Source organism: Athene cunicularia (genome assembly GCF_003259725.1).
Source record: "Athene cunicularia isolate RWA chromosome 5 unlocalized genomic scaffold, athCun1 chr5_part1, whole genome shotgun sequence".
Classification (NCBI taxonomy): Eukaryota; Metazoa; Chordata; class Aves; order Strigiformes; family Strigidae; genus Athene; species Athene cunicularia.
Genome location: NW_020799101.1, coordinates 39,086,509 through 39,111,846, shown reverse-complemented (window position 1 = coordinate 39,111,846; position 25,338 = coordinate 39,086,509). Strand labels below are relative to the sequence as shown.

The following is a 25,338-nucleotide window of genomic DNA, read 5'->3' as shown; positions in this document are numbered from 1 at the left end:
GCAGGTGTCTGGGTAAACATATTCTTCTTCATCTTTAGAAAAGGCAATATTCAGATAGTGTTGATGGTTCAGCAGTGGATTTGAAGGGCTGGATTTGTTGGCTTGTTTTTTTTTTCTACTAGTCTGTGTACCTATTTCCATACTTTTTCTTTCCATCTTCTCCTTTAGATATCTTAATATGGAGATATTTGAGCGGTGCAGTAGAAGAAACAAGCACAGTCAAAAAGTATTCTGAATTACTTCAAATGTCAGTCAGAAATCTCAGTGGACTTTGTAAACATTAATTAATTAAACCTCTCAACACCCCTGTGAAGAAAGGATTATTGCCTTTGTTTTATGGATGGCTAAACTAGGACAAAGTGGTTCAGGAACTTTCGAATTTGAAGATCAAGTCTAGAATGCAGCCATTCAACTTCCAGTCTTAGCATCTAGTCCCATTTCCTTCACCTCTGCCTTATTAGCAATGTGCATATGGTGCCGTAATGCATTTAATGTAATTAAGACCTTGTAATTTACAAAGTCTTATCTAGAAGCAGAGCTGGGTTCCCCCCACCCCTTCTCTGTCTTTACTCCCACAGATGACTTTTATTTCAGGTTGTCAATTAAACGTACTCACTGGAACATATGTTAGGCTGTTTGCTTTCTCTGCATGTGAGATTCCCTCATGCCATATAGCTCTCTGCCTGGATGCTCACCAGAGGAGCCGTTGCCTTCCAGTAGTTTGGCCCTGAAATAGCAGTGCTGGTGCTCTCCCTTTCTTTTGCTCAAGACAGCCTCTGCGACAAAAGAGGCTAACTCGGACTCAATTGCTAGGCTAGGTTGCTTGCATGCTGAATGTTTTGTTGGATAACTTTGATGTGCTTGGGGATACTTATTCCCTGCCAGGTGTTTAGGGACCAGATCATCATGGACTTGTGTGCACAGTGCTAGAACTGACCTTATAAACCCTACCAGGCCTGCTCCGTCTCTGTGTTTCTGCTGCGAGCACACAGCAGCGGTCGGTTTTCCAATTGCTGTACCTTCTCGGATGAAATTGCCTTGACAGCCAGCTCTGACCCCTGGGCTGCCAAATGGCCATCCTCGTGATGATGAATTCTGTGGCATGAGACACTTGTGAAGAAATGGTCTGTGCTCGCATCCCTGTTTCATGTCAGCAACAGAGCAGTGTGGGTCTTGAGGTCTTGTATGGCAAGAGAATTTCATTAGTGATAACCCTGGCTTGAATTTGAGCTGGGGACTCTTAACTGGAAGGTCCCATATCCCGTTACACGTCCCTGAAACAGCCCTATGTCCTGATTAAGTGCTGCTGATGACTGAGGGTTTGTTGTTTGTTTTTTGGGGTTTTTCTTGATGCTGTTGCATAAGCATCTGGTTGCTGATTTCTAATATTAAAGTGAAAGTATAATGTGCAGTGCTGCTTTGAGCAGGTGGAAGCAATAAAATAGATGGACAGTTAGGTTGCCAGTTCAGTGTTTACAAGTGATGTGGAGGTGATTTTAATGTAGCTTTGCAGAAGGGAATTTTCTTCTGCTTGACAGAACAGGGTTGTTGGGCACATTAAATCGCATACCAAATTCTCTACAGCATTTCCAATGTGGCTCTGATGTCACTTAAAAACATAAATGAGCCCTAGTGTGACACATTTCAAACCAAAACTGTTGTCCACATGGAATCTGTATTTTCTCTATCTCAGCACCATCTTTCATAGAAAATGAGGGATAAATATTACTGTATTTATGCAGGGAAACATAAGCATAAATCCAAAGTCATTGGGGGGGCAGAGAAGACAAGAAGACCTGAGGATACACTGGTTTGAAAATGAGTGAGCCTGATACTGGTATCTTAACTAGCTACAGTGTTATTTCTGGTTCCATGAATCGCTTGTGCATGATTAGTTGTTGCAGTGCTTTTGTAATTTTGTTTTGTCGGTGTTCCAGCCGTTAGCAGTCTGTCTAGTTGTGTGAACGGATGGAGGTTGTATCACAAAATTGTTGCTGAAGAAAAAGTTTTTAAAACATGTGTGGTGTGTGAAAGCAATATTGAGCTATCTGGGTTGCTCTACAGAGGCCCAAAGGTATGATATTTTGAAGGGTGTAATAATTTCAAGGTAAGCACATGCCCAGTGAGCATAAAATGCCTGTTAGGTAGGATTCGCAGTGTCAAGTGGGAATAGTTTACCCAGACCATGCCTACGTCTGGTACACAAAGCAAAATGGGGCTGTGCCTTCAGTCTGAGTAATGGCGAAGGTAATGTGGCTCACCCTTTCTGTAGCCTAATGAAAATTGATTTCTTCCTTTGCCTTCCTAAAACTGGAAGTGTGGTATTTGCAGCTTGCTCTCAAGAGCAGACTTTGTCCATCTTGTATATCTGTCTTCTACAATTTATGACAGTTGGCTGTACCTCTGCTTTCCCAAAATGAGGCATTCCAGTGCCCCCCATTGGCTGCAAATAAACCATCTTTTAGGATTATCTTTTGCCGAGTCTGGTGTTTTCTCACTCTGGTTTGTCTTTTATGTCAGAGCTGAATTTCTTTGCTTGGTAGATCAATTTTACAATCTTGGTATTTATTCTGGGCTCATCACTGTGTTGTCTGTATGTGATGTTGCCTTGAGCAAGAACCATCCCTGTATTGTTTATCCCTGAGGACTTGTAGGAGTGGAATGAATCTGTTTCGGGAGTTGATGTTTTTCTCCCTTGGACAGACCGACCTCTGATCTGAGGAGTCCCTGTCTGGGGTGACATACTCCCACGTGCAGAGAAGAAGCATCAAGGCAACATTGCTTAAGGCCTGTTCTGAGGGCTTCGTTAGGACTGCACTGCTCTTCTGGCTTTGCCTGGCAGCTTTGCCCGGGATGCAGAGACTTAGGGCAGGTCCTGGTTTTAGCACTGATTTGTTTCTTGTAAGGAAAGTTATCTCATCAACACAATCTAAAAGAAAGTGTACTTTAAATATCTTGGGTGTTTTTTTAACAAAACTTTTCAGATGGAAGTGCTTCTTTCTTGTCTTTCAAAAATTCTCTACAATGTGGAACAAACCCAAACACACTGGACCAGTGCATGAGAAGCAGAAAGCAGTTTGCCTTTCTTCTTTCAGAAGAAAGAACAGGACTGCCCAGTGTATTTTTGCTGTCTAAACTGAGTGACACGTAACACAAATATGAAAAGTGGGTGCTTGAATACTGAATGTTTAAAATTCTTATTTATCTTTAATAGCCTAAATTATTACACATTTTAAATTGTTCTATATGGTTTATTTCCCAGCAGAGCATATTTTAACCACAGATTCCCAGCAGATGTCTCAGAGAAGAATAAAGCAGTGTCTTAACGGCTGCTGGCAAATATTCTTTTCACATCCCATCCCCTCCAGTATGGGAATAGCAGGAGTATGTCAGCATGTGTCTCGGTTTTCAGGTTACCTGCCTGAGCTGGGTGCGGTCAGAGAGTTGCAACTCCAGCCTGATGGAAGGTTTTGTTGGTACCCCAGCACTGTCTGAGGGGAGGCTGCACAGGGAGTCAGTGGAGCAGCGAGAGCAGGGCAGGGATGGGTACTGATGAGTGTGCACTAGGTGGCTGTGATCAGCAGCGTGTGCTTGCCAAATCCTGAGTCATTAATTTTGCATTCTGCTGAGCTGTAGCTGGGAGAGAGTCCCCTGCTCAGATGGTGGTGGGGACACTGACTACATCAATGCTATTCTTCTGGTGAGAAAGGCTGGGAGTGATATTTAATATTGCAGTCCTTTGGTGACAGAACTGATCCAGCCTAACTGAGGATCATCCTTCATACCACATCATGAGTTGTATCAGTCTTTTGACATCTGATGCTGTCCTTGCTTTCTGATAATTTTTATAAATGAATATAAAATACCAGCTGTAAAATGCATGAAATACATGTATGAAATCTGAGTTTGCAAAAGAAAGGAACCAACCCCACATAACTTACAGTTTCTCTCCCTTGTTTCTTCTCAGACTCCCCCTTGTGATAGAAGATACAAGGCCTTGGCATTAAGACGTTGTGCTAAATTCTCTACACACACATGGCCTGATGTCTCCTGCCTTTTAGGTCTCAAAAATTTGAATAGGTTGGACAGTGCAAAGAAAATCAGGTGCAGTGCAGTGAAATAAGGCCATGCCCTGAGTTGGTTAATTCCAGTCTGCCCTCCTGCATCAGCTGGCAGGGCTGATTTGATCTGATCAGATGCAGGCATGCTACTTCTGCCAAAACACAAAGTACAGTGCTTATGCTGCTTTTATGCTTTGAGTTGGCTTCATGCTAGCCACAGGAAGATAGACGATGCCTGTTGGAACAAAATTTCCTCTTGAAAAGGTTTTGGGTGCTTTTCATGTTTTGGAAGACTAAGTGAACACCAGTTCAGTGCTTTGTGTCTTGTGGCTCTGAAATTTTTGGTCTGGTTATAGGAACTCTGCCGTTTCTAGTGGACCCACAGCCTAATGTGATTAGTCACAGAGTTGGGGGAAACGTTGTAATGGCTGGAGTTATGGCCCAGATAGTTCACTATCCAGTGAACAGTGCTATAGGGAAACTTACAGTGAAGACACAAAGATAGTATTGTTTCTTCAAGGGAAAAGTAATGTCCATATTTCAATTTTCTTCAAGAACAGTTCTGAAAGTAATCCATAGATTGGTGACTGTTCAAGTATTTTGGTCTCAATATTGTTTCCTGAGAGACTGTTTGGTTAATGATGGGGGCATATATTCTGTGTTTATGATTACTTTAAAACCTATGCAATCTGAATAAATAATAATAGGTACAGTGGATCAGAAAGCTGTTTTACTACTAAACTCCTTTGGTCTTGACCATGAATAAAGACTGCATTGTATTTGAGGCTGCTATCCAACTGAGTGTTCAGATAAATCACCAGTGTCCAATATTGGAAATTATAACATAAACCCACTCATAGCTACAAACTCACCATGATTGCTTTTGTGCTTTTTTTTTTTTTTTTTTTAATTACTGAAGGGTGTTTTGATGACTGTAGGTTTTCGTGTTTTCTATGGATTCTTTATCCTTGAAGTTTTCAGTTTGTTAGCATATACCTGTTGATGTGAAATATAGAATAAATCAGGAGCACAATTTTAATTCAGAGATCAGTGCCTTCTGTAGTTGGGGTAGTGCAAGTTGAGAGGTAGGTGAGATGTGATGGGTGAGAGTTGGTGATGGGAAGACTCCACAGTGAGCTCTTTCCCCACAGGGGTGGGGAAACCCTCTCAACTGCAGCACTGAGATACTTCTACTGCTTCATCATCTCTGACTGACCCTTTAATTTTTAGGAGGTGCTTCTCCAAAAAAGATGTGTGCCTCTGTTAATTTTGGTGATGTTAGTCCTCAGTGATCAAATGGCACGTGGATGAAGACAATGTTAATACCTTCCCAGGTAGAGTGGGGCCCCAGAGACTTCTCACTTCTCTCTCTTCTCCTGGGCTGATACAAATGAATGAGAACTTGGTCAAGTTAGCTGGTGTTACGTTGATGGCAAACAGGCATTGCTGAGGTTGAAATCTAACCAAAAAATGTTGATGGGGGCCAATATGTGGAAAACTCTTCTCAATTTCCTGTCACCAGATTTGAATAGTTTTTGTCAATAGTATCAGCTAAATGTTTTATCTTCTCCTAGGTTTTCTCTCCCCCGCCTCCCAACCTCTTTCCCCCATTGACCTCTACAAGTGCAGTCCTAGCTGTTGATTTATCGGGGCAGGCTAGCTCAGCGCTGTGTGGAGATTGCTTTTAATTAACTCTCTTCGTTTTTTCCAACCTTCAGGGAGCAGCAACCCTTTAATGATTTTAATATTTTATCTGGATTTATATCCACCTTATGTGTTGTTTGTTGCTCTGCTTCCTCACATGTTCTTCCTGAGTCATTTCCCAGAATGAAATGTTTGTTTCAGGCCCCTCATACAGGATGAGGAGGAACGTTTTTAATGGCTTCTGGATTGGGAGGATGGACTCTCTACGATCTACCCTGGTGTTTTGGAGAGGGATGGGGAGTGTGAGGTGATGCATGGATGGGGAGTATGAGGTGATGCATTCTTGTGCTGTCTTTGAGCAAGACTCACTTCAGTGTTCTGCCTCCGTGCACAGCAAGAGACAGCTTTGTTTCGTGGTTGCAGCATGGCAGATCAGAGCCTACTGAATTAAATCTGACCCCTGACTTTTTGTATGGCATAGATAAGTCATGAGCTTATTTTAACAATCAGGTATGACTCTCATGCTAGTCAGGCCGAGTAGAGGGGGCACTAATGCTCTCAGGCACCTGTTGCTAAAATGTAGTTAACTTCCTGGGCATGAATACAGGTCTAAAGGAGAGTCCCTCTTTACCTGCAAAAGACTACCTTTCCCTCTTGTGAGTAGCTCTGTCAAGTGAGGTATCTTCAGACTCACAAAGCAGCTCTTCGAATTTTCTCGCACCTGGAATTTTCTTTTTATGTATCCTACAATGAAGATTTCAGGAGGTTCCAGCATGAGATAATTAGGAAAAATACGTTATTTGTAATGTAAAATATGTGGCATTTTCATGCCAGAGCAGGAAAATGCTTTAAAATCATGCTTAAAGTAAGCATCACAGTCCCTTCTGTGGGATTATTTTCTCCATTCTTCTGATGGGAGGAATGGCATGCACTGACTGACTTGGTGATGGTCTCACTAGTTACACCATCAACCACGGACAGAATTGGATGTTAAGAAACCACATTGCATTGCTTTTGGTGTTGAGTGCTAGATGGTACATGAGAGATGTGTTGAAAGTGAACAGGAATCCTTCCTTGGTAGCACTTCCATAGCACATCCATTAGGGACATGGAGGAAGAGTGGGAAAGTGAGTTAAGACTGTCTGACTGGTTCTGATGGAGGAAGTCCACTGATAAATATCTCTAAACCATCCTTAATGACAGTGGTTTATGCCTGGAGCTGATAAAGGCACCGTTGGGGTATAAAGATTATACCCTGGTAATGAACCAAGTGGCAGGTAGTTTTGCATTTCAAAATAGACAATACAATGTCATCAGTGTGAGAACAGTTTGACTCAATTTATTTTGGAAGGCTACTTGTAAGTATGCTTAAGTGTATTTAAAGTCCCTTGGTTAAAATGGCAACAGAAATGAAGAAGTCCCAGATCTAGTCCTCCCTTACTGAGGAAAGTGACTCTGAGTCAGTGGTTAAAAGGAACACAGTCGTGGGTGCTCCTTATCAAAATATTGGCGACACATCACTGCATAAGTTCATTTATGTCATCTGGTCTGTGGTTTGTGTTTGTGTCTCTCCTATCTTCCTCTGCAGCCCACTTTTCTTAAAAAAAAAAAAAAACAACCAAACACAACTGTTTGGGTGTATTTTTTTTCCATGTTGTTGCTGGGATTCCAAAGGAACTAACTTCTGGTATTCTCATCTGACCAGACTGCAAATGTATCTGGTTCAGGTATTCATTCTGCTGAGTAGATCTGAAAGTAAATTCCCTCCTCCTCTATTATTAACTTTCTAGTTTTGTTTCCACAACTAACTTATCCACAAAGTCCTGGGGTTAGGAGAGGCTGTCTCTCCCGACACGTCTTCCGAATTCCTCACTGCTAAACACACACCATGCAAAGTCAAAACCTGGCTGGCCCTCAAAGGCAGTCTATTTCCCAGGCTGCTGTTTCCAGCTACCTTCTGCCCCATGCACCCCTCGGAGGGGAAGAGGAGGAACAGATGAGGGGTGAGCACTCTGCCTTTGAGAAAGGCTCTGACCTGAAAATGGATTGCAATTCCAGCCGAATGGTTCCTTCCCCTGGTAACAGAATTGCACGCCTGGGCTCTGAGCTCTTTGCATTAATTCCATCTCTGCTAAACTTTCCCAGTCAATTAACCATGTCCATCTCCTGCTCTAGCAGCCACATGTGCCTTTTCTGCCGCAGCAGGGTTTTGGAACAGTAACTCTCTGCAGCCTTTGCTGCAGCAGTTTTCCTCCAGCAGTTTTCCTCCAGCAGCTTCCCTCAAGCATGGTTATCAATCAGGACCTGTCAGGTTTTTCCCTCCGACACATCTATTTTCAGGGCTGTAGGACTTTGACCTTTTGCTTTTGTCTTTATAAGTACTTTTTTTTTTTTCTTTTTTTTTTTTCCCCCCTCCCCAATAGGGGCCAGCTCAAATGCTGAACGTTCGGTCTTTACACTGATGCAAATGCTGCATGAAAATTTCAACCTTCAGTGTAAGGAGATTCTGCTAAACCTGGATATTTCTTTTGGTTTCGGTCATTTTGCCTCCCTCGGGTTTTAATTTTGCCTGTCAAAAAGGCCTCATTAAGCTGGCCAGTAGTTCTTGTGTGGTGTTCCAGGCAGCACCCGCAGTGCAGCGATCTCCTCTGAGTAGCTGGCTAAAAGGACTGGATGAAAGAGTCGTGAGTTCTTGGAGGCTGAAGTGTCTGGGAGATGCTTACCCATGGGGTTTGATACAGACTACCTTTGAAGGGAATTCTGCACACAACTCTGGAAGAACGGTTTGGATGCTGGCACTAGTGGTCTCTTGGCAAAGTACTTAAGGGGCTGTGACAGTGGCTTGAGCATGATTTTCTTGCATGTCGTACTACCATCAAAGGCCAGGTTGGGCTAGAGTGCCTATTAAAGCAAGAGGCTATGTTTAATATCTTGTCTTGAATGTGTGGTTGAGCCTGGTCCTGCTCCTAGTGGGTAGGTACCTATATCACAAAGGCTGTCATCCCAGTTGGCACTAATTGATTCCTGTGTGGGTACTTTCAGATGAGAAAAGAAAGACCAAATTGGCCACAGAGGCTCAATTAATAGAAGTGTAGATTTAAAAGAGGGTTCCTGGGTCTTATGTCCAGTCCCCTGGTACCATGTCAGATAATCCCTTTCATAAACTGAAAAATCCTTGTCTTAAATCCCCACTTGGACTGTTTGTTCCCATTACTTCTCTTGGGACGGTTCCAGAACCCACTGCTCTGATGGCTGGAAATAGCATTTTAATCCCTAGCCTAGCCCTACTTGTGACCAGTTTATATCCATTTGTTCTGGTGCCAGCATGGAGTTGTTAGTTTAAATACTATTGCTCCCTCCATGTCTTCCTCTCCATTACCATGCATTTGTATGAGACTATTATAAGCCCTCTCAGTCTTTGTTTTGATATACTAAACCGCTTGTGCTATCTTCCTTTCCTCTGATCGCTGGAGTATTTATTGTCCTTGTCTTCTCTACCTCAGCTTGGATTACTCACATTCAACTTTTTTGAGTGTGAGTAGACAGAATTGTACTCTGTTCCAGGTGAAGTTGTGCCTTCTACAATAACTTTATTTTTTTACCTCTTCTGGGAGCACCTTGCTTTTGCATTTGTTTGTGATTGTATTGTACTGGTGGTTCATAGTCATCCTGTGGTAGACTAATACTGTTATGTTTCTTCTGTCCTTTCAGCTGTTGTTGTTGAGATTATGATCTCCTGGGTAGTGAGTGAAATTTATACTGAATTTACTCCATCTAATTCTTCTTGCCTGATATTCTTAATTTTCTTGATACTGAATAAGATCAGTCCACAGACCAATCCTTTGATTGGAGACCAACTCCAGAAGTAACCTCCTGTCAGCCAGTTACTGTCTCTGTTAGGACTTTACCTGTGTCTGACCCTCTTTCAGTGGCTTTTCAGTCATATCTCCATTCTTGTACTAATCCTCATCTTCTCCATTTTCAGTAATTTCTCATATAGTACTGTATGAAACGTTTTCTGAAAGTCCTAAGCTAAGAAGATGTCTAGAACATCAGTATCTTACGAAGGCAAGATGTCAGGTTACTCTGGCACAAGGTATGGATCTTGCATCTTAGTTGTTTCCTTGTTCAAGAATGTTCTTGATGAATTTTATGCTTCAAAAAACTGCATGTGAGTGAACTCTGGCTCAGCCTTACTGCAGTAACTTGCAAGGTTTATGTTCTAAAACAATTAACAAAGAGTATTTTATTTTGCTTGCTATAAGTCAGTAATATAGTAGTAACTGTGCTTTGAAGTATCTGCTTAAAGAACTTGCTAGTAGATGTATGGTTTCATGTCGCAGTTCTTGGGCAGAGATTATTCAGAATTTATGCCTTGACTGCACAAATGTCTTTGTGGCTTCCACCTCAGTCATCCCACTGAAGCACAGCATTCCTTTAGTTCTTGGCCTGTACCTACATTATATTTAATCTATGTACCATTCTAACTGTAAAACAGCTGAACTGTCTTTGATCACTTTTATTTTGATGTCTGAAGAATATTACTATTTTTTAATAGCTTTTGCAAGTTCTAACTCTTGACTTTGGCAATTGCCCCTATACTTCCTTTAAGATCCAATTTTTATTCCTGTTAATACTGTTTTCTGTTCCTGAAGGGTATCTGTTTAATTCTGATGTCCTTTTCCAAGGTAATTGTTCAGCCAATAACTTCCCCAGTCTTTCCATACAAGTTTCAAACAATTCTTGCATTTTTCTCTTAAAGAAATTCCCCCATTTCTGCTGTATTCCACACCTCCCATGCTTAAAGAGCAGGTCTGAAGCAGTCAGGAACAGGTTTGAAGCACTTTGTGATGGTGATAGATGGGAGTTGTACAGTTTTGGACCTATTCTTGTACTGCGGAAGACGTATGCCATGTTGATCCAGGGCAAGCAGGACCATTCTGCTTAATAGTAAGTTGTTTTACTTAATTAGATCATGCCTAAATGTGGCTTTTAAAAGTTCATTAGTGTAAAACAACGTTGTGTCTTTCACCAGAATTGCAACCATTAAGTAAAAATCCAAAGGAGTAACATACAGTTGATTTTTTTTTCTTAAATGACCTTGTTCCATTTTTCTCTGATGTTATTGGTCTTATTCAGAGAAAACTGTGTGTTTAATACATAATACATGTAACTTTGTGTGTGTGTATAATATAGGAAAGAAAGAATGTATTTATAGATGGTGTTTAGGAAAACACGGTATTGTTCGTTAATCAATGTCTTGGCACTTTAAACATTTCCATATACTTCTTACTGATTTATATCAGTATATGATTCAATTCTTTCCTACTGGTCATTTCAAAAACTCATGTAAATAGGAAAAAATGATACATATATAATTTTTTTTTTTCTCTTACTAGAGGGCTCTGAGAACTTTTAAAATATTACAGCACTCTTTGGATCAATGCATATCCCAGCATTCCCTTGCATAAATGACCTAAAATCGTGTGATCAAACCTCTTCTCCCCTCCCCATCCCTAGAGAGATATTTGTAATTAGATAAAATGAGGACAGAATATGCATAAGTATCTGTTATGCTGGGATTCCTGCCCAGAAAGGAAACTAATGGCCTGAGCTGGCCATAATCTTTTGCACCCCGTGTACTATTGACAAGGCTACAGCTTGAGATGTTGGGAGTTCAGGAGTAGATTTTTGCTGCTGTCTTATGGTAACCTTTCTAAATTGACTGTTTTCCAAAACAAGTGGAATTACACAGCCTATATTTTACTTGTCATTCATTGTTCGGGACGTTTTGCTTGTAAGAGAGGGCCTGATTCTTCAGTCTCATGCCTAATGCAGTGGAAGTGAGGGTAAATTACTGCTTCTGTGGCCTGGAAGTGTTTCCACATTCATTTTGCCCAGATGTAAATGACCACATGAAGTGCAAGGCAGCGGAGAACTGGAAGTGGAGTTGTCGTTGGTTATTTTTTTCCATTTCATCTAGCAATTACTGCTTGTCTCTCTTCAGAGGAAGGGATGGTGGGGTTCTGTGGGCAAATTCAGCACACTCTAATCAAACTAAGTAGCCCCTTTGAAGTCTGTGTGACAGGTTGTCTAGTACTGTGATGCTGCACAATGCAAGAGGATCAGATACGTAGCAGTTCAGAAATTGGGAGGCTGCTTTATTGCACTGTTGCCATAGTCTTCTTTCTCCCAATGTGTATAGTAGGTATCAGCTCACCCCTCACAAAACTCTAGATTTTAGTCCTCTGCTAGGTTTTCAGGTTTTGTCTTGTGACTTGGCAACGGTGAAACACAAACCCTGGGCACTTATGAATCTGTCAGTCTTCCTCAGATATCTCAGTCGTTGGTAAATCCACTGATGAAAAGCTTTTCTTGGAGCAGGCAGGCAGCCTGCATGCTAGTCTTCCTCTCTTGCTTCGCTTCAGTGTCCTTGGGGTAAATGTCAGTGAAAGTAAGAGAAGTGTTTTGATAAAAGGAGGGGCAAGGTCACGTAAAAACCTCCTGCACATTCCCAAGGATGGTGTCTATCCAGCATTTCCATTGCTCTGCCCGGTGTAGCTAAATCAGAGAGCCAAGCCATGCTGAAATGTGATTCTTTTTTTTGAAATTATGTCCAGTTTGGCATCTTTTTGAGCTGAGAAAGTTTGGCTTGCTCTCCTTCTCCACTCACAGTAATTTGCAGAGTGGGAGATTCGGGGTGAATCTCTGTTTTCTGTGCTTACAAGGCAGCAGGAGCTTCTATGGCTGGGCTGGAATGTGTTGTTTCAACACACTGCATGTGAAAAAAAAACTTTAGCTTCATACAGACTGTGGTTTTTGTTTGTACTCAGTCAGTGTGATTTCACTGAAGTCCAAAAAGTTATGTCAGTGTGAGAGACAAACCACGTCTATGTTATTTCAAGACAACTGTACTACCAGAGAAAGTTCCTTTTATTCCTCCCCCTTAAATTTTCAGAATCTCCCTCCACCTCAGATATTCAGTAGCACCTGATGCTTATAATTTGGCAGCAGATGTTGACATCAGCAGCCACTTATCAGATCCTTAGCAGAAGCCTATAGCTTAACGTGCAGGACATGCAGCAGATGACTTCTTAGTAACAGGGATGGAGCAGAACAAAATCCTGGATCTCAGCACTTTTTGCGAGTGTCGAAGATTGAACCTGGATCTGAAGTTAAATGTCTGTCTTTAATGGACAGGATCCAAACACCCACATGCTTTGGCAGAACTCAGATCCAAATTTTGTCTACCTAAAGAATCAAGGTTCTGTTTTCATGTAGATTCTTCTACTAGTGAGAAGCAAGGGAAGGGATAAGACAGAAAATATGACACATTGGCAAAATTGTTTTTCAATACTATGTTTTTCAAAGTTTTTTCCATGAGGCGTCAGCAGCTCTTAAAAATCACAGGGAGAGTGTACAGTTGTCAATGAGCCAGAATGGTTAAATGCTTTTAAATATTTGAGTTGGGTTATTCCTTCACCTTTCTTTCTCACAAACATGTCTGGTAAAACTCCAGTAATGAAAACACTTGCTTGGGGAGGGGGATAAAATCCTTTTCAGCAAATAATGATGGTGACATTTTAGTCACATCATAACGACACTGTTAACAATGGTTTAGGTTTGGCATTGAACATATACACAACATTTGTTCTTTTATACAGTATTGGTATTACATAGTAAAAATAGCACAATTGCAAAACTCATTTGTTACCCTTGTGCCAACTTTGTTCAGCTGACAGTTGCTGTTTGAACTTTTAAAGCAACGTTTCATCCATATGTTAATACCAACTGTACAGTTAATTTTCTCTGCTTTCAAATGATCCTCTTGTGCCCTACAGCCCTGCATGGTATTTACTTCCCAGTTCGACATACCTGTAAAACCACTTCTGTCAGGTAAACTGTGCTCATCCCGAGTGGTCCCATACTTCGAGATGGTCAAGAGCAGCCACTGCCTTTAAATTTCCCAGCACCACATTCCTGCACAGAAGTTTGTTATAGGCACTGCACTGAGCTGTTTCAGAATGGTGCTGTTCAGAAATTTTCATCTTTCTAGTGAGAGATTTGGAGCTACTCTGCAATGTTTTTGGATGCCATATATTCTCTGATTATTTGCTGTCTGTGAAGGATGCTTCTTGTATAATTTCTCAGGTTAGTTTAATAGCAGGAGTTTGATCTTAAAAAAGGAAGAAGCAAAATCAAGAGGGCAAAAACAAGGCCAAGAGCATCCATAAATGAACACTGCAAGTAGTAACAGTGGGCAGCTCACGTGGAAGTCTCCACTGGATCACACTTGAAGTAGTTTTGGATTAACAAAGCCAAAAACCATGGCAAATGGGAAGGGGAAAGAACTCTTCCCAGGTGAAATGGTGCTCCCTTGGGTAGTTACTACCTGGAAACAGGATGACATACAGGTAGACCTGCTGCTGCATCCTTCAGCCAGAGAAGGCACAAGTAGATTTTATTTTAAAACCTTTCAAATTATTCCTTGTTCCTGCGGTTACAGTTACAGTGGTTTCCTGCCTTTGCTTCTTAACAGTTTCTTAGGTGGGGAACTAAAAATGAGTAGGAAAAAAATCAGTACACAGGAGTTTGTGTATAGATGACAACCCGATCCCAGAGAGGGGAATCAATGGGCTTTCACACTGGGCAGGGCATCAGGAGGGATACACTTAGAGAGATCAGAGAAGAGCCAAAAGTGCTGTTGGTCCCTAAGAAATACCACATACCTAGGAGTTACGCGAAGTGGTTTTGTTTTCTGACAGGCCTGCTCAGAGATTCACTCAATGTTCCTTTCATGTATTTATAAGCATATAAAATATGACACTGAACTTGGTCGTCGTGACGGATATTAGACCAAATCCTTATTTTGTTCCAAGATACCACTGAAGAGTCATGAGGTTGGTAAACCTTTTCTTAATTGGAGATTGTTCATAATAAAATCATAGCTACACAGTAGGGGACAGCGCTTGTGTGACACATTTATTGTTCTGCTTTAAGTTGGCAGCACACTTATATTGCAATAATTCCTACAAAATTTCTCTTCAACATGCTTACTCAGGGTGTCACCTACTCTAGTTGCTCCCTGGAACTGCAGATGCCTGTGCTCTAAAGAGACTCGGGGCCTCCTGGCAGTGCAGGCAAAGCTGCATTTTTACCTCTCCAAGGATGAGGGGCCAAGGCCAGCGCTATTCTGGCTATGGTGAAGGAAGAAGTAGGAAGAAATGGAATGGAGAACTGGGGGAGGATGATGCTGACTTCTCCTTTTCCTGCCAGGAGGGTAGGAGAGATGGGAATGGCACCTGCAGCTGGGGAGTGGAGCTTTCCTCCAGCGGCAGCCACTCCCACTCAGCAGCTGCCGTGACACTAAAATTGGTTTCCAAATGGCTTGGATAATTCTCCTCTCTAGAAGCTTTGAAAGCTTTGGGATGTCCTCCTGAGGCACAGTTGGTTAAAACCCTGGAATCACTAGGCTAGGAACAACTAGTCAGGTCACCTGTGGAGGCGCAGCTGGATCAGTAGTTGGGCCTGTGCCACCTGATATTTACAAAAGAGCTAGCAAAGGAAGGGGCGAGGGAGGTGGCAAACTTAGCTGATAATACTAAGTATATTCCATGTGGGAAAAACACAAGGTTGCTGCAAAGTGTTGAAGGAGGACCTCATGGAACTGAATGAATTTGCTCATTAAAATGGCTGATTATGTTAAGTTTAGATAAATGTAAATTAAGGCATGTGGGGAAAAATGATCCCAAATTGACGTATACAGCAACAGGGACAGAACTTGTTCCTGACACTGAAAAGTTTTGGAGTTAGACTTACCAAAATATAAGCTTTGTGCTCAATAATGGTGAAAGATAATAATGAGGTAATAATAAGAAGAAGGAAAGGGAGACAGAAGGAAGAGACGTAGGCTAAATGTGAGGAGTTACTATGAAAGGAAAGAAAACAAACGTCATTACTATGACACGATGTAAATGCAAGGTTTGCTGCATGTTGAATACCGTGAGCAGTTTGGTCTCCTTGTCTTGAAAAGGCTACAGTAAACTCAAAGATGTACTGAGAAGGAAGCAAGGATGATCAAAAGGAACAACTTCGGTATGAGGAACTGCTAAGTTGATTTAGGATTCCCAGTCTGTAAAAAGATTTCTGACTCTGTGTATGAGATCAGGAGCATCGTGGAAGGGACAATTAGGGGATGGATGTTCATTCTCTCTCTTGAAGTCAGAAGTTAGGCCATCAAATGAGATTATCAAGAGGCTGGATCAAAAGGAACCAAAGGGTATAGTTTTTCACTAAATATTAAATAAAGCTGTGGAACATTTTCCAATGAGATGTATGGGGTATTAAAATTTACCTGGGTTCAGAAAGTGTCAGCTTCATAGGAGGAAAACCCTTCAATGGCTATTGAATATCGAGATATCTGAATCACAGTTTGGCAGAGGCTGAGAGAATATACCAGTGTATTTCCTGTGGAACATCACTGTATCCTGTCCATATTTTGTGTGCCTCCTTAGGGATTCCTTAGTGGCTGAAGTTTGAGACAGAGGAGTCCTAGGTTGGATGGACCTTTGGTCTGACCTGGTATTGCCATTCTTACGTTTCAAGGGCTCTGGCAATCACATAGTACTTAGCAGTGTTGCAAGAAAGGCCTTGAGAAGTTTCAAAATAAGAGACCCAGAAATGCAAGATGGAATTATGATTACTGGCTGAATAACCAGAGCTTTATTTTGTTCTTTGCAACGTTTGCTCCTTCATGTCAACCCTAGGGGGAAATCTGTGTGCCAGTTCACCCAGGTCTTGCAACAACCTGAGACAACCTGTTTATTAAACATACGCTTTGGCTGCTATACAGAGGAAATGGCATGATCCAGACTGGTAGTGCAGAGACTTGCATTTCATTTCTGCCTACACCGTTGACTTTCTATTTCCAGTCAAGTCCTGTACCATGTTGTCCCTCTGTTTCCCTGCGCAAAGAACAGATTAAATCCTTTATATCTCTCCTTGAAGAGCAGTTTGAGAGCAATGGTTGTAAAGTGCTAAATAAGTGCTAAAAGTTGTAAGTGAATGCGAAGTGTTTGATGCTGATTTGTTTACTGGACATTGCAGTTAAGAAATTTGTTATCTTCAATGTCTGTTCGCAGGCCTCTTGTTCAAACTGGATAAGAAGCAAAACCTATATTCAGATTCATTCTAGATGGAAAAAATCTGAATTAGTTGTTTCTATACTTATTAGTAATTCATTAGTTTGGGGTGCGTATGTCAGAACCGGCATTTAACCCCTGGGAAATCTGCCGTGGTCTGATCTGACTGGAGGAAGTGTTATTTTTTTGTCCTTTCTGTCCTGTTGTACAGTTTCTTTTTGTTTTTGTGCTCTCACTAGGTTACTGTTTATGGGATGAATTTTCTAGTCATGTCTCAGATTCAGAATCATAGGTGACCTTTGCTCTTCCTTGTGGCTCTTTTTCTGCTCCTGTGGCCATTTGCAGACGTGTCTTATAAGTTATTATTTATAATGAAAGGCAGCGATGGCACTTGCACATAAGGTGGTTGTCCTCTCCTCATGCTGTGCAGTAGCATGCCTGAATCCTGATGAGAAGACAAAGAGATGCTCTTGTTCAAAGTTAAATGTATCAGAGGCCCCAGAACTTGCCTTAGCATTTGCTGCTGAACTAGATGGTATCAAATTTCAGGGAGTCGTGGAAAAAATTCTTGGTGTCCAGCTGTTGTGTCCCAGGTACCTGCTACTTGCTTAAACCAGGTTTCAGCAGGGAGGTATGTAGCCATGAACATAACAAATTCTGTTCCTAACCTTCTCTACACACATTGTAAAAATGAAATGGATCATTTAAGACTTTCCCTCCTTTGGGCTGAATAAAATCTGTCAGGAGAGGTGACTTGAATCTTCTTGATTTCTAAATTTCTGGGAAGTGGCTTGATTCCTGGCTATTGCTGCTATTACATCTGGAAGCTGTGATCCTTATGCTGCTCTGGTGTAGCATTGTGGTGTAGCTGCTCTGGTGGGGTATTTCAGCTCTGCCTTCTCTCTTTCTCCACTCACAAGCTCTGTTTCACTCCCTTTTCTGGGGGGCAGGCCTTCTAATTTGCTGCATTCCCACACTGGGGTTCCTTCACAGGAGACCTGTCTTTACATAGGGCTGGCTGCTGCTGTAGGTGACCAGAATGATTAACAGTTGCATATTAGGTACTCGATCAAGCATCTGTAGATATTTCCAGGATACTGTACTGTAGACATTGGGTAAAAGACACACACAAAAATATCTTTTTTCGGTACACTAGCTAGGTATTAATACAGCTTTCTACAATGAGGAGAAATCTCTGATGTGTTCCTTTTATGTATCAGCATTTGAGTTCTTAGACATCATGTTTTTGAGAAATCACCGGAGACAACACAAACTTTGGCAGCACAACCAAGAAGACCTACACGATTGCCTTTAATACTGGGATTTAAGTGCTGGGATTGCATTAGTCCTCTGCCTCAAAGCTGTTATGGGTCAGGAAGTGTGGGAGGGCACCCAGGTGGTTGTGCAAACCTCTAAGTTTCACGAATAAACCTCCAGACACTTTTCAAATGAAATGGCTGGGACTGTGAGGTTCCTATGGAGAACCTTGCTGCAGCAAAAGAAATTAGCGGCTCCGATGATGGTGCTTGTACGTGGAATAGTCCTACTGGGTATGGGGGTAGTCACGAGGCGAATGTAAGTCTCCATTGCCAACGTGAAGGCAATAGATGTGCAATTGCTCTTGATATTACTGCATGTTTCCAACACTTGCTGATGGGTTCACAGGGCTGCCACAGGCAGCTGCTAGAAAGACGTGTGTAGACTGTGAGGAGTGTCTTGCAGTAAAAGAAGAAATGGCATCCACCAGTTAGAATAGGACTGTCTGCAGGCATGACCTGTAGAGCCATACTGGGTCATGTGGCATGGAGCACAGATGCCACAATGAGTGGTGTTAATCGACAGTCCCTAAATGCCATTCTTTTCCCCCAGTAAACTCTGCCCACCTCAAGGTAATGCTCAAGTGAATTCAGCCACTGCTCTGCACTTCAGATTGCAATAGTAAGCTGTCCAGATTTAATACGACACCCACCCCCATACATTTTATTCCATGCTATTCACCCTGGAATTTGTTTCCACTTACACTCTAAGCCACTTGAGTGCCAGTTACAGCTGTTATGACATGGAAAAAAAATGATTATTTGAATGATGTGTCTCTTTCAATTTTATACAGTTTCCACCTCCCCATATGTAAATTCTGCATGAAGGCCACCATGCCCTCTTGCTCTTTGCATAAGTGTAGAGAGGTACCTAAACATGATTTAGCAAACAGTTATTCTATGCAATGCAAACAGTAACTCTGTGTAAAGAGCATTCACCCCAGCCTGTGCTGCCAGTGATGGTACTCAGAGGGTGGTCTTGTCTCAGGCTTCTCTTGTTAACTTTACTTCTGATTGTCAGTGTACTGCTTGCACTGCTTCACTGTCTGCCCAGTGACCAAAGGCATCCAGTTATCAAGTAGAATAATTGATTAAAAAAAACCCAAACCACAAGAAAACACACAGTCTAGTTTAAGATATGGCACCTTTTGTGCCAAGTACTGAGGGGTGTATCGAACACTTGAAACGTCTGTGAAAATGGAGCAAATATGTTAAACTAATATAGAAAAACAAGTTCTAATTCATTATTAATATTTCAATTTATGGGAATATTATGCCTTAGTTTCACCTTCTACCTTTCTCTGTGTATAATCCCAGTTCTAGTTAAAGATTTTTTTCTACCTTTTGGGTGTCTGAAAACTATCTTCTGGCTAATGTATCAATCAACTCATGTAGTTGATAAGATGGTGAAAGTGTTAACTCTAAGTCCCCTCCTGCAGTTTAACCCTTCTTTTTAAGGGGCCCAGGGACACTCTTCTTGCCATTCCTTCAAGCTCAATCCCAGTTTTTGCTCACCTGATGTTATTGTTAGTGGAAGAAGATAGAAATATTTCTAGGCATTAGGATATTCTATTTATTTAATTCCTGGAAAGGCCAAAGTGAGATGGGGGAAGCTAAGCAAACCCCCCCAGCAAAGTGAAGTGATTAATTACCACTGCTGAAACAGGGCAAGAGGTCAAGACTGAGAGAAGGGTTGGAAAGAAAATGTGTGGGTGAGTGCATACGTGTGTGTGCTGCTTTGCTTTGAGAACAAGTCAGAGGAAAGGACTGCAGGTATGAAGGCATCCAATCCTTTAGAAGGTTTGCAGCATTTTGATCGAAGAAACTCATATTCCCGTGGGATGGGGGATGTAAGTCCAGTGGAGAACATGAAAGCAGATACAAAGACTGGCTACAGGGTGTGATGACACAAGGAGGCTCAGAGAGGACCATTACTTGGATTTTAAGGCAAAAGTGTTTTACTGGAGGAGGGCTGCCAGGGAAGGCTCTGCATGGGGAAGTGAGTGACAAAAGGACGTTAGGGAACTAATAGGAAGCATGGTAGAGACATGGTAAGGCAGGAAAAGAGGTTTTGTAGGCCAGAAGGGAAATGAAGACACAAAAAGACAGACTGTAATACAAATTAAAGACATTTTCTTTAATTAATTCCTTTAAAAATTAATATTAACTAGAAATCAGTATTGTAAGTAGCTCCCACTAGGCTGTGATTTCTTTGCACTAATTGAGCAGTTTCTGGCCCAAAGAACTTACAGCTGGCAGTTACCGCTGGTCCTGGTCCCTGCTATGTAACGGGATAGGCATAACGTTAGCAAATTAAGAGCATGAGAGCAATTAGCTCTCCACAGTATTCCTTGGAGAGGGTAGCTTGGGAGGCGTGGTGTGATATCATTGGGCGTAATGTTGGGATCAGATCTGGAAGAACAACAGCAAGACCTCCTTTCCAGGCCCAGTGCGAAAAAGTGGCAAGGGAGAGTTTGGGAAGAGTTGCAGTGGGAAGAGTGGGAGGACACTCCCGGCAAAGGGGAGTAAAACACAGCTTCAGCAGTAGGTGCCAAAGCTGGTGATAATTGTATTCCTGTTCCTGGGGGGAGGTGTGAAGCAGAGACCCTTCTGTGCATTTGGGTTTTTAGAAACTATATGGGTGCCACAGCTCAGGGGATCTGATCACTTTTCCTCCCACTGGTAATGGAAGGAAATCTCTTTTCCTCCTCCTCCTCCCACTGAAGAGCAGAGGCAGGAAATGCAGTGGCAGCCTTGCTGGAAAGGACAAGAGATGGTGTCAGGGATACCTCTGCACCAGTGCATTGCGACGTGGAAAAAAATTGCACAACTGTCACACAGAAGCTTGTGGGTTACTGTTCTGGGAGGAAGCAGAAGGAAGGGTCCTTTTGCACTGGCTCATAGGCTTAACCCTTGGGTTGCTAAGCAGGTTTCAGACCTGTTATTTGCCTCATCCAGAATCTTGTCCTGGCAACAGTTTTTGAAGCTGTATTTTTAGTGTCTTCTAAGGGTCTTCAGTGAAAGCTTTATCACGAAAGCCCAAGTGCTTAGGCTAACGAGACAGTGTATGCTGTCTTCAGAGGTGCTGTTTGCTTCAACAGATTTCCTCTCCAGTGCCATTCCCACTCCCACTTTATTCTCTCAGGAATCTGTGGGGACTGAGAAATGTAATCACATAATTTTGTTTGCTCATGGCTACAGAATGGATTCTGTGCCCACTGAATTTGGCAAGCGGGTTCAGAGGGGAAGCCTGTGAGAGTAACTCTCTTGGAGTCTGCCCCGCTGTGAGCAGCTAAACTGATCTGACCACCTCTTCTTCCCCTCTGCTCCTCTTGGACAGACTTTCTCCCAAAGTTCCTGCAGCCTTTGCATGACCTGAAAGCATTTAGTTGTAACTGCTCAACAACAGCTCTGAACATACAGCATCACCAAATACAACAAAGGCAGTTTCCCACTCTTACCGTCAATCTATCTGTGCTAGAGTAATTTGAATAGTTCCGCATTTTGAACTTTTTTTTTTTTTTTTCCCTGAATTGATCAGTATAAATAAGGACTCAGTAAGTGAACTTCAGCCTCTGTTGTTTCCCTGACGTGGTGGTTTGTTCACTGAGAGAGGATGTAAAATACTTCGGTTTGAAACCTGTTACATTTTGACCAGGTGTTAACAACAGCACAAGGTGTGCCAAGAGGGGTGAGATGGGCCTCAGCTCTATTGGTATATAAAATATTGACTTAAGAATCAACTCTTTCATGTTGTCCTAAATGACTGTTTTTCACCCTTGCGTTCTCATTTTTGTGGCAGTGCATAGCACATACAAGGCAAACATATTCTTTTCTTTCACATCACAGATATGAGACAAAGGGATACAAAAGCCCAGACCGTGGCTCACAAGTGCATAGAAGTGGAATGTAGGCATCACGCCATTCATCTTCAAGGGGGAAGAATAAAAGCAGTTCAGTGTCAGGAAAGGTTTTCTAGAAGGTCGGCATTTGCAATCAATGTTGCAGTGGTCCTGAGGATATCCTCTCCTAGTTATGGTTTGGAGTGGTTCTACACGTAGTTTCTTGTAGAAATCTGGTGGATAACTTTACTGCCCTGCTTTGTTCTGTCCCCTGTCCAGGACAGGGCTTCAAACCTGGCACTGGACGTTGTGCTGAAGGCCAGGGCAGTTCTGCAGCAGCAGACCTCTGTATCCTGCACACTGTGCTTCAGAGACTCCTTCCTCTGCTGCCCCTATCCTGACACACCTCCTTAAGAAAGGAGCCACAGCCTGCCCTATGTTTGCTCCTGTTCATTGCAGGCTTTGTGGTAAGGAAACACACCTCCTTACATTCACTGCTTAAATACTACCAGGAGTTTCACTACATGCACAGGAACTACGAGTAGGAGAGTAGTTTCATGAAAGCAGCTCTATTTTCAAGAGCTGTTCTGAGAAATTTTGTGACAGGATTTTGCGTGTTTAATCACTGCTGTGTGACTCTGTGTGCAGGGCAGAAAGAGTCAAAAAAGCGTGTCATTATGACAGACCTCACTGTCCACTCTTCATGCCTTGAATTAAGGTGCTCAGAGTAGCAGTTTACATCTTCAAAGCACTGTACCTGTTCTAATAGCGGAAATTCGTGTGATGGAGGCCAAGTGATGTTATTCCCATTTTTAAAATGAGGGAACTGAAAGAGAGAGAGGAGAGGGAAGGAGGGAGAGAGAGAGATGAAGTCACAGGCCTGGGTCTTTAGAAACATTAAGAAACATTTAGGCGTTGCTGGCCCCTGTGCTTGTGTTAAGCATGACAAAACATGCCTCTGTCAGGATATTATGTAATCTTATATGTATATGTACATTGCAATTCCTCATGACTGTCAGTCACCTTGGATACAGGGCTTGTTAACAGCCATGCTGAGGTGTTCCTGATACAGATTCACCTGCTTGTGTCACTTCATCAGTCCCTCTCTGTGACCCTTGTCACATGTGGCTGCTCCCCCCTCACATGCAACCTAGGAAATACAAGTTTACCATGGTCTGAAAGGTGATGTTATTGACATTCCATCTCTTCAGTTTCTTTTACATAACAACGTTGAACATGAAAACCAATTAAAATAACTTTTTCTTAATGTTCTGAGAAACCACAGTCTAACATCTTGAGACTGGAGAGATGAAGCCCTCCTCCTGTGAGGAGCAGCTGAGGGAACGGGGCAACTTCAGGCTGGAGAAGAGACATCTTTGCAGGAACATAACTACAGCCTTCCAATACTTACAGAGAGGCCATCAGGGAGATGGAGGCAGGCACTTTGCAGCACTGCATGGTGGGATGGTGAGAGACAATGAGTGTAAGTTGAAAAGAGATATTCAGAATGGGTGTGTAAGGAAAAGCTTTTTCATCCTGAGGACAGTCAAGCAGTGAGAGAGGCTGCCCAGAGAGGTTGAGTTTTTCAAGACCAAACTGGACAAAGCTCTGAGAAACCTGGTCTGACCTCACAGCTGACCCTGGTTTGAGCCAGGAGTTTGGACTGGAGACCTTTGGAAGTCTCTTCCAACCTGAATTATCCTTGGATTTTTATGCAATATTTTGCCTCATGTGTTGCAAATCAGCATTCATATCGAATCTCCAGAAGGCTAGGCATGCTACAGGAAGGAAGCGCAATGGAACAGACATGACAGCAGGGATGGTAGAGTAAAACGTTCCCCATTTCTGAAAAGTTTCTGGGTCTCTTCTGCTGTAAAGGAGGTACGCACAAGAACTTGATGGAAGGGCTTGGTGACAGTCTTGCACCCTGGAACTAGCAGTGTGAAGAGCTTCTTTCAGCTTTCCACAGCTATAAAGAAGTAATTGCTTTCAGATGGCACACATAATTCCTGCTAACATTAAAGGGATCTAGCTCATTCTTCTCCCCTTCTCTCTCCTTCCCACCAGAAGAATTGCCTTGGGGTGACTCTCTTTTACAGCTCATGGACGTGAGAAGAGGTGGAGAAAAGTCCTCACAGCTCCCTTCTCTGGGTGGAGCACAACAGTGTTTACTTACAAACCATTTTACCTCCAGTGACCACTGTTTGTGGTGTATGACATACACATTTTTCAAGAAATAATTTCTTTCCTAAACTGTATTTTTGACTAGGGTAAATGAAGACTGTCTAGGCCACAAGTGTTTGGTTTGGGGAATTTATAATACACTCTGGAGAGAGATTTAATGGGAAAAAATAATGGAGTTTTTGCAAATCTTACATTTTTGGAACAGACTAATATTAATCACTTAATACCCTTTCCTTAGAAAGAACACATGCAGTATGTTTAATTTTGTTATGTTTGGGGGTTTTTTGTTTTGTTTTGTTTTTTATCAAAGCTGTAGACTCCACTTTTGTTGATTTATTGGCACTATACTGGGTCAGTGGAGCTACTTTAAGTGAGTGTTGGAAGCACTAGGTTTTGCATGGGATAGGATGCTGTATTTTTCATTTTTTGATCGTGTATTCTGAAGTGCCAAGACTTGAGTTTGAAACAGTTAGCCTTGGAAAAACTGCGCTGTATGGAGAAATAAAAATAATCTAAGAAAAACATAATGCCAGAATAAAAGGGTAGAGCTAGAGAGTAAGGATAGTTGAGCTGGATACACTGCAGGTAGCAGTGCAATTATCACGGTTTCTGCCTGGAGCTCCTAATTTGAAAAGAACTTTATGAAGTCCTTACCACACTTTGCCCTTCTCTACCCTACTTGGTGTCACTTTTTGAACATGTTGCCTAACTGTTCCCATTTTATGTGAAAGCAAGGCTTTTAAACTGAAACGGAACCTCTTACCCTCTAACCTGACACCTGGTAAAGGTAGATAGCATGACACTCTCCACTTATCACTGAACACCTGAAGCTGTAAGAGGACACCTCTCCTTTGCTAGGTTGACGCTCCAAAAACCTTAGCAACCTGTCTTTCTTTTGCCCTGAACTCAGAGAATACCATTTGGACCAGAAAATCGAGGCTGAGGTGTAAGTATATAAAAGAAGAGGCTCCATGCTCTTCTCTGTCTAGTCAAGTTGGGCAGGAAAATCTTTCTGACAATTCAGATTATGTGTTTCCAGAAAATGTTAATGAGCTCTGCAAGCTGCCTGGAGAAACTAGCATAAGAAGCATACCTAGCAGTTAGATTTCAGGCATAATGAGTCAGAACACCCAGATTGTGTTTGTTGCAT

General features: G+C 42.2%; 1 protein-coding gene across 5 annotated transcripts in view; it reads left to right on the top strand.

Annotated features, from left to right (window-relative positions):
* Positions 1-9,738: 9,738 nt before the first annotated feature.
* The window catches only part of DPF3 (double PHD fingers 3), a 154,319-nt gene continuing 138,719 nt past the window's right edge, over positions 9,739-25,338 (top strand). For 2 of the 5 annotated variants that reach the window (XR_003398565.1, XR_003398564.1), the window contains exon 1: positions 9,783-9,801. Coding sequence is in view for 3 of the 5 variants with exons in the window: in XM_026850100.1 (XP_026705901.1) it covers positions 9,746-9,801 (56 nt within the window). In the remaining 2 variants the exon portion in view is untranslated. Of the gene's footprint in view, positions 9,802-25,338 lie in introns of all 5 variants that reach the window. The other 3 variants (XM_026850100.1, XM_026850099.1, XM_026850101.1) reach the window with 3 other exon arrangements.